This window comes from Pseudorasbora parva, chromosome 14 (assembly GCF_024679245.1).
Source record: "Pseudorasbora parva isolate DD20220531a chromosome 14, ASM2467924v1, whole genome shotgun sequence".
Classification (NCBI taxonomy): Eukaryota; Metazoa; Chordata; class Actinopteri; order Cypriniformes; family Gobionidae; genus Pseudorasbora; species Pseudorasbora parva.
The window spans coordinates 7,206,519-7,217,733 of record NC_090185.1 but is presented as its reverse complement, the minus strand read 5'-3'; the positions used below and the strand labels follow the sequence as shown (position 1 = coordinate 7,217,733).

Below are 11,215 nucleotides of genomic sequence, written 5' to 3'. Positions count from 1 at the left end.
TAATTGTATTTTTAACATTTCATTTTGTAATTTTTATGTTTTGATATTTTTGTATTATCTTAATTTATCTATGTTGTTAATGTTCTTTTTCTAAATAAATCTTTATATTTCATTTGTTTGGCTGGATTGTCATTTATGTGGACCTTTTCATATTTGAGTGAAAAGAATCCTTTTGTTGTCTGTTGTTAGATGTATATGTAGTTGTTCATTAGCTGTTATTTGACGAGTCTATTCTTGGGCTATAGACGTCTGTTAGATTTTCTGACAGCCCAACTTTAGCCTTGTTTTAGCCGAGACGCCTGGGCTGCGTTTTGATGGCTAGACGTCTTTAAGACACAAAATTGCTTGCTGGGGCAACTTAAATGACATCCAGTTTATTAGAAACACTCGCGTGTGTGTGACTCCCGCGATGTCAGCCGTTGGGGACTGGTGAGAGAAGAGGAGAGAGAACTGAGAGAAACTTTTTGGCTGCACTTTTCCTCTCCTCCCCTCAGACATCTGGACTCGGAAAAGGTGCTTCTCAAACGAGGCGATTGCGCTTCCATTCATTCATTCAAACTATCAGAGCACGTTTGAGACGAAACATGGAGACGAAGACGTTTTTCATTAGTTTGTTCGCAGTTTCTGCACTCCTCTTACACGGTAAGACTATCTATCTATCTATCTATCTATCTATCTATCTATCTATCTATCTATCTATCTATCTATCTATCTATCTATCTATCTATCTATCTATCTATCTATCTATCTATCTATCTATCTTCAGGTTAATGATAAAAAGAACGAGTATAATTTATAGAGTTCAAACCAGAGGTCTAGTCAAGATCCAGACAGAACCGGTTAATGTGCTATATCATATTCAACCAATTTTCATTTAGTTTACCTTATTGAACAAATAAGACAACTAACACTTTTTTATTCAAGTTCAAAAAAGTGAATAAAGAGTAGGATAGGCTACATATTATTAAATGAGCCATTTCTCTGAATGAGTGCCATTTCTGCCCTCAGGACATTATATGTATAAAAATACTCACCAAAAAAAAAAAAAAAAAAAACCTCTAAAAGACATTTTTATTATCCTCTACATTAAACTAAATGAACATTTAAAACATGAATTAAAACTGCCCAGAACACTAAAAAATTGTGTTACTCTTTTTACTTCTCACAATGAAATATGATTCAATTCTTTCAGCAGTCAAACATTTTCTTCATTGTTGTGTAACTCCATATCCATGCTTTCAAAAAAAATCTGAAGAAATCGATAATGTTTTAGATAAAATACACACTTTAGTCGTGTGGTCAAATCTGATAAACTTGGAAAATTCCACAGGACACATTTTCAAAATTGCATCATCGGGATCTTCTGAAGGGTCTTCTGGCGTATTGATTTATTTGTGTGAATATTAGTTGATTAAAACACTATTTAATTGATTTGATTTTTTACAGTTAAAATGAGTGAAAGTAGAAATATCAATGTGAGCATGACAAATCCACTGTGCTGCAGAAAAGCAGCCTGATGCAATGCAGACCCAGAGAGGACACAGATCACGGGTGGGTGTGCTCATTTAGAAGTGCACACCCAGAGGTCTCCACTAACCATTTTTACATTGATGCATTCAGTATAAACCGGTGCTTCTCAAACGGACGGCCGCCAGATGGCGCCAGCGGGGCATAGACATTCTAACATCATTAACATATAGTTATATGTAATATAGTTCAAATAACCATTGAACATTTATATAACTAAAAATTAGAAATTTAAAATTAATTAATTAGGCCTACTGTAGTGGATTGACTGGGATTCAATCCACTACAGTAAGCGTCTTTCTATTAGTACAATTAGTCTAGTCGATTATTTTAAATAAAATGTAAATCATTCGTTATTTAAGAATGATTTAATTTCTATAGGCTATTTTTTTATACAGTCGGTGTAGACAAAAGATACAAAATGGACTCTAATTTTACAACAAGCAAATGGCACCCATAATGTGTCGGTAACTTCCTTGAATTGCAGTCATATCAGGGTTCATGAAATGCATCGATCACTTCACTTATTAGTTGTATTTATGCAAATATATGCAATATTAAAATTCAATGTATAAATCAAGATGTGGTTGCATGTTGTTTGATCTGTGATGCTTTAATGCATTTTGATCTGTAGAAAAACATTTTCACAGCACTTTCCTGTTGTATATTTCTGTTCCTATATTCCAGACGTGATTTATTGACCTGTTCGTTCTTTCTCCAGGTGTTTTCACTGCTGATACAGAGAGAGTCTCAGTGTCTGTGATGGAGGGAGATTCAGTCACTCTAAACACTAATGTAACAACAAACCAACAAGAAAAGATTAAATGGTATTTTAATAACACTCTCATCGCTCACATCAATAGAAGTCTCAGTGTGATCTGTACAGATGTTCAGTGTAAAGAAGATAATGTTACTGAGAGATTCAGAGGCAGACTGAAGCTGGTTCATCAGACTGGATCTCTGACCATCATGAACATCAACAGAACACACTCTGGAGATTATACACTAGTGATCATCAACGGCAGCGACAGTGAAACAATCTTCAGTGTTACTGTTCATGGTAAGTCTTTATGTCTGAAAGCAGGTTATGTTAAAATCATATTGTGTTTATTATATCAGTGACATTCAGAGCTGTTTTCCTCTTTATCTCCATCATTGAACAGAACATAATTACTTTAAACCATTCAGTTTTTGCACTGATGATCCATTAGTTTCTAACAGTTAGTTTTCTTCTGTTCATAACATATATTATAATCTGTTTAAATGCATCATACTCATTGTTTTTAGTTCAATGGGACCCAAAGTGAAGAAGATCTGAAGTAAAATAAGAGTCAATCTGTACAGACCTCGTAATAGTTTGTTATTACAACCCATTATAAATGTTATATTGGCTTATCTTTGAATATTATAAAGCAGAAAGTTATATTTCAGTGTAGTAATGCGGGTCTGTAAAAAATATTCTAGCAGAGTTTAGATATAACTCTAAATGAGTATCTGTGATTAATGTGATTATTTAGCGATTTTACAGTTTATTTTGTATTTATTTCTACTGCATTTACATTTACATTTACATTTACATTTAATCATTTAGCAGACGCTTTTATCCAAAGCGACTTACAAAAAAGGGGAGAGCAATAGAAGCAACGAAACAGACAAGGCCAACAACCTGTAAGAGCTGTAAGAAATCTCAATTAATTAGCACAGTACACAATTTTTTTTTTATTATTATTTTTTTTTATAGACATCTACAACAAAAACTCATGTACACAAAATGCCGAACAGTGGATTTTGATAGCTATGATAACAACCCATTAGGACTAAGGCTGTTGCCCCAGCCGTTGTCGTTAATGCAGATTCAGTGGCCCAATGTGTTGGTTTTGTATGGCATTCTAGCTAAACGCGCAGCAATAGCCATCTACAACAAAAACTCACGTACTCAAAATACAGAACACTGGATTTTGATAGTTATGATAACTATGTAACATACCCGCCTGAAGGCACAAATCCGGATGAGAGACGTAGATATGATCCAGGAGTGTGCGCTTTTTGGTCGTTGCTGTGGTGATCAGTAAGTGCTATTCTGTATTGGTCAAGTGCAATTGGAAAAGATGTGTCTTAAGATGTTTTTTAAAAATGGCTACAGACTCAGCAGCACGAATTGAGATCGGCAGGTCATTCCACTAGGTGGGAACGGTCTAGGAAAATGGCGATTTCATGCCTCTTTGGGATGGAACCACGAGGCGCCGCTTGCTCGCAGAACGCAAGCTTCTGGAGGGTGTGTAAGTCTGAACAAGTGAGTTTAGGTATATTGGTGCAGAGCCAGTGGTTGTTTTGTAGGCGAGAACTAGTGCCTTGAATTTGATGCGAGCAGCCATTGGCAACCAGTGCAGTTTGATGAAGAGAGGCGTAACATGAGCTCTCTTCGGCTCATTAAAGACCACTCTCGCCGCTGCATTCTGGATCAGCTACAAGGGTTTGATAGTGCATGCTGGAAGCCCAGCCAGAAGAGCATTACAATAGTCCAGTCTGGAGAGAACAAGAGCTTGAACCAGGGGTTGTGCAGCCTGTTCTGATAGGAAGGGTTTAATCTTTCTAATGTTGTATAAAGCAAATCTGCAGGACCGGGCTGCTGCAGTAATGTGGTCAGTGAAGTTTAACTGGTCATCAATCACAACTCCAAGGTTTCTTGCTGTCCTTGATGGAGTTATGGTCGATGAACCAAGCTGAATGGAGAAATTTTGATGAAGTGCTGGGTTGGTTGAGAAAACAAGTAATTCTGTCTTTGCAAGATTGAGTTTAAGATGATGCTCTTTCATCCAGTCAGAAATGTCTGTCAGACAGGCAGCGATACGAACACTGACTGTAGGATCATCTGGTTGAAATGAGAAGTAGAGTTGAGTGTCATCAGCATAGCAGTGATAGGAGAAGCCGTGTTTCTGAATGACAGAACCTAATGATGACATGTAGATGGAGAAGAGAAGTGGTCCAAGCACTGAGCCCTGGGGAACCCCAGTAGCTAGATGATGTGACTTAGACACTTCACCTCTCCATGACACCCTGTAGGACCTACCAGAGAGGTAAGACCTGAACCGCTGGAGAGCAGTTCCTGAGATCCCTGTCTTCTTAAGTGTCGACAGGAGGATCTGGTGGTTAACTGTGTCAAAAGCAGCAGACAGATCCAGCAGAATGAGCACTGAGGATTTGGAAGCTGCTTTTGCCAGTCTCAGTGCCTCAGTTACCGAGAGCAAGGCAGTCTCAGTCGAATGGCCGCTTTTGAAGCCGGATTGGTTGTTGTCTAGGAGGTTGTCCCGTTCAAGAAACATAGAGAGTTGATTGAACACAACTCCCTCAAGGGTCTTTGCAATGAAAGGCAGAAGGGATACCGGTCGGTAGTTTTCTAAAAGTGCTGGATTCAGAGAGGGTTTCTTAAGCAGTGGGGTTACCCGAGCCTGCTTAAATGCTGTGGGAAAGGTTCCCGTGTGAAGAGAAGTATTGACAATGTGAGTGAGTGCAGGAGTGATTGAAGAAGAAATAGCCTGAAGGAGGTGAGTGGGTATAGGATCAAGTGGACAGGTAGTAGGGTGATTGGAAAGGATGAGTTTAGAAATATCTGCCTCGGAGAGCGGAGAGAAGGATGGAAGCGTGTTCGTGTTAGTTGTTGAGATGTGCGTGTCAGTTTGTGGTGAGGAGAACTGGTTGCTAATGAGAGATGTTTTGTTTGTGAAAAATGATGCAAAGTCATCAGCTGTAAGAGTTGATGAAGGAGGGGGAGGAGGAGGACAAAGTAGAGAGGAGAATGTTTTAAAGAGTTTCCGAGAGTCAGAGCAATTGTTGATTTTGTTGTGGTAGTATGTTGTTTTAGCAGTGGAGACATTTGTAGAGAGAGAAGAGACTGATAAAAGGCAATGTCAGTATAGTTTTTAGATTTCCGCCATTTCCTCTCTGCCGCCCTGAGTCCAGAGCGATGTTCACGGAGAACATCAGACAGCCAAGGGGCAGATGGGGTGGGGCGGGCTGGTCTGGATGAAAGGTGGCAAAAACTGTCTAAGGAGGATGTTAGAGTGGAGCAAAGAGTGTCGGTAGCACTGTTAGTGTCCAGTGCTGAGAACTGAGCAGGTGGAGGGAGTGAAGATGAAACCATAGTGGATAGGCGAGAGGGAGAGAGGGAGCGTAGATTACGCCGAAAGGTAATCTGTGTAGGAGTACGTGTTGTATCAGGAGTCAGTATGAGGTTAAGAGTGATGAGAAAGTGGTCTGAGGTGTGTAATGGAGTAACTAAAGTTTTGTCCATGGAGCAGTTGCGTGTGTAGACGAGGTCTAATTGGTTACCTGATCTGTGAGTAGCCGTAGTAGATACTAACTTAAGGTCAAATGAAGTCAGTAGAGTGCTGAAGTCTGCAGCTAGGTGTTTATCAAGATGGATGTTGAAGTCACCAAGCAGAATCAGTGGAGTGCCATCCTCAGGGAAGCTAGAAAGTAACACATCCAACTCCTCCACAAAGTTACCGAGGTGACCTGGAGGACGACCACTACCACATGGATTTTAACAGGGTGAGTAATAGTGATTGAGTGTGATTCAAATGAATTGGCCGGTAGAGGCAGTAATGGATCAAATTTCCAATCATTTGAGATAAGCAAACCAGTACCCCCACCCCTCCCAATAGGCCGAGGAGTGTGTCAAAAAGTTAAATTGGTTGAGAGGGCTGCAGGAGTGGCAGTGTCCTCTGGTTTGATCCAGGTCTCAGTTAGGGCCATGAAGCTGAGCTGAGAATGAGTCCCAATAGATGAAATAAAGTCTGCTTTGTTTACAGCCGACTGGCAATTCCAGAGACCAATTGGAATAGAGAGTAAAGTAGCAGAGGATGTTAGGATATAGTGCAAATTATTAGGATTGCGGCGTCTCGTGCGTACAGAGCGTGATTTACGAGTGCTAGTAGTAATAGTTGAGATTTGAAAGCACATGGTTAATACAGATCAGAGAAAAGGCCAGATAGCAATTAGAAAAGAACCGAACACAAATAATGAAAAGGAAGATGATACTCAAGTGCCTTGCCGGGGTCCTTGCTCGGGCGGAGTTGCACAGGGAAGAGTTGAGGTCTTTACACTCAGTCTTCACATGAGGAGGGCTTCACGCTGCCGCAGACTATCACGCTATTTATACTCACCTGAGTATCGTTATTGAAAGCAGCTGGGAACGCCCCCAACAAACTCACTCCCAACGTGGCAATGACCAAACAAATGCTAACTCAACAAATGCTAACTCCCACACACACCGTGAGAATACACCAAAACTAATAATACACACCACTGCACTACACAGACACACTTATTCAACAACAAATGAACAAACAATCAAATGAGAAGTTACAAACACTTACAGAGTAGTTGTCTATCAGTCAATTAATTGCTCCTCTCACTCACTTCTCTCTACTGCGTTTCTCAAGATCCAGAAATTTGCACAGTTATATTCACAGATAATTATTGTTGTGGAGTTTCCCCCCAAAATATCCTCCAATGATCTGCTGGTTTGTGTTTCAGATGAAGAGAAGAGAAAGTCAGTGGTGGAGGGAGAATCTGTCACTTTAGATCCTGTGATGAAAAGGACACATTATTTGATGATATGGTATTTTAATGGCCTTCTCATATTTGAAGATCAGAGTCAGATCTTTGCAGATGTTCAGTGGGATGGGAGATTTAGAGACAGACTGAAGCTGGATCATCAGACTGGATCTCTGACCATCAGGGACATCAGAACCGCTGACTCTGGACTTTATCAACTACAGATCAGCAGCTACAGATTCAGAATCATCCAGAGCTTCTGTCTCTGTGTTTCTGTGAGTGTCATTTAGTCTTTAGAAATTAAGAATACCTAGGCTACATGCATTTAGACATCAAATTCATTAAAGTTGTGTTCATCTGTGATAATTATCTTGATGGACAAAACATGCAAGTATCATAAACTTTTGTTGATCACAGATGGGTTTCTTTTGTTTGTTTTTTTTCAACAAAAAAAAATCCAAAAGCCTAAGGAAGATCCCATCAGAATCCCTATGGAGAGAGAACCAGTGCGATGTGAATCGCCGGTTGGCCTTCAGTGACGTCAGATCTGAACCACTCTATGATTGAGCATCAGCAACACTATTCCCATTGACATGAGTCCGCAAAAACACACTTCATCTGTTGAGCTGTAACATGAAATGCTTATTAATCATAAAGCGCTTTTTACATGTTATGGAAATAATAAGCTACCTCTTACTGGAAGCACATATCATTTAGGACATTTAGATGAACGTTACTCACATTATCTGCTAGTTGCAGCTTCTAAACACATTTATCATTTATCATGCGTACTCTAATAAGTGCCTTGTTTTAGATTATGGATTAGTGAAGTGCTTGAGGAAGAGCTTTGTTTCCAGCTGTTTCCTGAAGGTTGAGCCGGTCTCAGCAGATCAGATGGAGTTCAATGTTTCAGAAAGAGACTCATTGTGCTGGAAACACTAGGTGGCGCTCATTCACTCTAGTTACTACATTATTATTATGTATTCAATGCAACAATAACCTGCTTTTAGCATTCAGATCCATAGAACAAATGATTTGTGATATTCAGGAAGATGGAAACACTCAAATCATAATTTAACACTCAGCTTGCACTGTGACAACTCAAACCTGTGAGACGAACCTACACGAGCTCTCAGGACAGTCAACATTATTGTTTCATTTACAAATGTATTAAATGGACAAATCCTGTGTGAAGAAGATTTGCACTAGACACTGTAATGTTAGTTATATCTTGATTTGTTATCCCTGTATTTGCATATTACAACATGCAAAGTGTTTTACTTGAAAACAAAGACTGTCAATCAATCAACTTTTATTCAAGACACATAGGTCCATAAAGACAACACAATAAAAAATAAAAATAAAATAAAAACTTTTTTTTTCTCGACTTCGGGTCCAATATTTCCAAAAGCAAGATGTGTACCTTATATCACTCTTAGAAACATCAACTATGGACACAATGATCAAATTCTTAGACTCTGTCAGTCTGCACTAGCCTGACAAGCCAGACCCACATCAAGATGTTTGGTCTGGAAACTCACCATTGACAGCTCAATCCGAGGGGCGGGATAAACGGTTGTCTTTCAAACTCCCTCTGCACGCGATAGGATAGCGCTACACCAACCAGAGCAACGAAGCTTGTTGCGCTTGAGACACACAAACCACAATCAACGTTAACAGAGCTTGTTGATAGATTAAACATTCACCGTATCCGGTCGGCAAAACTCAGAACACATCTTCCCTTTTTAAGAATGACTTCAGTGCCGTTCTTTGTTCTTTTCTCGGAAAAAAGCTTAACTCCAAGTCTTCCAGAGTCGCGGTCGAAGCTGATTCGAAAGACCGCCGCCGTTCGCCAGTTTCTGTGTTTACTAGAAGCACGCAAACGCAACTCGGCCGTCGTCATTATGGCCCCGCCCGCCGACTCTATACACGATGTGATTGGTCCGTCCAGATTGTGAGGAATACAGCTCAGAAGGGTATTGAGAGTTCCTAGACACTTGCGGGCAGATTAAATTTGCTGCCGCTAGGGTGCGTCTAGATTTCTAGGCTAAATCTGCACATAAATCTACAATTTCTTAAAACAGCATTAAAAGTGGGCACATTGTTAGACACAAACATTACACTGGCACTACTCCACCTAGGAATTTTAAGCACAATTCTTAGTGCATACTTGAAGTGTTTTCATTTTCGACTCACTAAAGTTACACCACAGGTGGGCAGTATACAGTGGAGTGCAATACGTTTTGAAGAGTGAGATTTTAACCTTAGGTGTGCACATGTGAAATTTGCGTGCCAGCATGTTTGTCAGTCCACACTGACACTGCACATCATCATCATCATCATCATCATCATCATCATCATCATCATCACAGAGATCATCTCTTATCACATGTCCCAGATATTTAACTTTCTTTACAACCTCTAATGGTTCACCAGTCAATGAGAAAGAGGGATATTCATATCCTCCTTAGTTCTGGCAATCAGTACCACACTCTTCTTGGAGTTAAATTTTATATCAAACATTAGTCCATATTGAGAGCATATTCTGATAAGTTGCTGCAGGCCAGCACTGGAAGGAGACAGTACCACCAAATCATCAGCATAAAGCATATGATTAATGAGACTCTCCTCCACCAAGCAACCAGTTCTACAGCACTTTAGCTCCCTAGATAAATTATCCATGTACAGATTGAACAGCAGCAGAGACAGAATTCCGCCCTGCCAAACATTGGAAACATAGAAGGGTGTTGACAAACTCATCCCCCACCTGACTTGCATAGTTATTACTCCTATTTACTCTTGCATCAAATAAAAGAATGTGAAAAAAATCATGCGTCTCACTGTAAATTATCATTATTTAAGAAGATTATATCTACAGTGAAAAGTGTGTCAGTGTGTCAATAGTTTTATTATTTTATTTATAGTTATAAATTATAGTTTGACACTGTGATTTAAGATGAATATGAGAGAGACTTTAACAGTCACGTCTGAAACAATCACACATTAAAAACATAATTCACATCACGTCAACTTCTGCTTCTCTGGACCATCTGAGAACTTGTAAAAATTCAGCTGAATTTATCTGCAAGTTTAAGAGTTTTGATTTGATTTTGTGTTTACTTATATTGACAATAATATCTGATTCAAATATATCAAAAATGTATCTTTATTAGTATTATGCGTTGCTAAAGACTTAATTTGGACAACTTTAACGGCGATTTCCTCAATATTTCGTTTTTTTTTTTTTTTCTCAGATTACAGATCTAGTTGTATCTCAGCCAAATATTGTCATATCCTAGCAAACCATTAGTTTTTCTCAAATGCTAAAACACATTTCACAAACGTTTCCTCCATGTTCCCCAACGTTAAACACAACACCCTTTTCTAAAGCTACATAAACACAACCAGACCTTCTCACTTCAAAACTCAAACTTTCACACCAAAAGAGCAGCTCGAAGATTTCAAAAATGTAAACACTATACACCTCATTATACACTACAGCTTTGAAACGATTGAAAACACAATGCTCAATTGTGCTCCTCTCCCTTGTTTGCCTCCTCCTCCTGGCCTGCTCCTCTCCCTTGTTGGCCTCCTCCTCCTGGCCTGCTCCTCTCCCTTGTTGGCCTGCTCCTCTCCCTTGTTGGCCTGCTCCTCTCCCTTGTTGGCCTCCTCCTATTCCTTGTTGGCCTCCTTCTCTCCCTTGTTGGCCTCCTCCTCTTCCTTGTTGGCCTCCTCCTCTCCCTTGTTGGTTTGCTCCTCTCCCTTGTTGGCCTCATCCTCTCCCTTGTTGGCCTGCTCCTCTCCCTTGTTGGCCTCCTCCTCTCCCTTGTTGGCCTGCTCCTCTCCCTTGTTAGCCTCCTCCTCCTGGCCTGCTCCTCTCCCTTGTTGGCCTGCTCCTCTCCCTTGTTGGCCTCCTCCTCTTCCTTGTTGGCCTCATCCTCTCCCTTGTTGGCTTCCTCCTCTTCCTTGTTGACCTCCTCCTCTCCCTTGTTGGCCTGCTCCTCTCCCTTGTTGGCCTCCTCCTCTTCCTTGTTGGCCTCATCCTCTCCCTTGTTGGCTTCCTCCTCTTCCTTGTTGACCTCCTCCTATTCCTTGTTGGCCTCCTCCTTTCCCTTGTTGGCCTCCTCCT

General features: G+C 40.2%; 1 protein-coding gene across 1 annotated transcript; it reads left to right on the top strand.

The window, feature by feature from the left end:
• The first annotated feature begins 394 nt into the window (after positions 1-394).
• Positions 395-7,625, top strand: LOC137039686 (uncharacterized). The gene is made up of 4 exons (XM_067414959.1): positions 395-642; positions 2,249-2,587; positions 7,066-7,361; positions 7,551-7,625. The coding sequence occupies exons 1-4, from the start codon at positions 585-587 to the stop codon at positions 7,623-7,625; spliced, it is 768 nt and encodes a 255-aa protein (XP_067271060.1). The 5' UTR covers positions 395-584.
• The last annotated feature ends 3,590 nt before the right edge of the window (positions 7,626-11,215 follow it).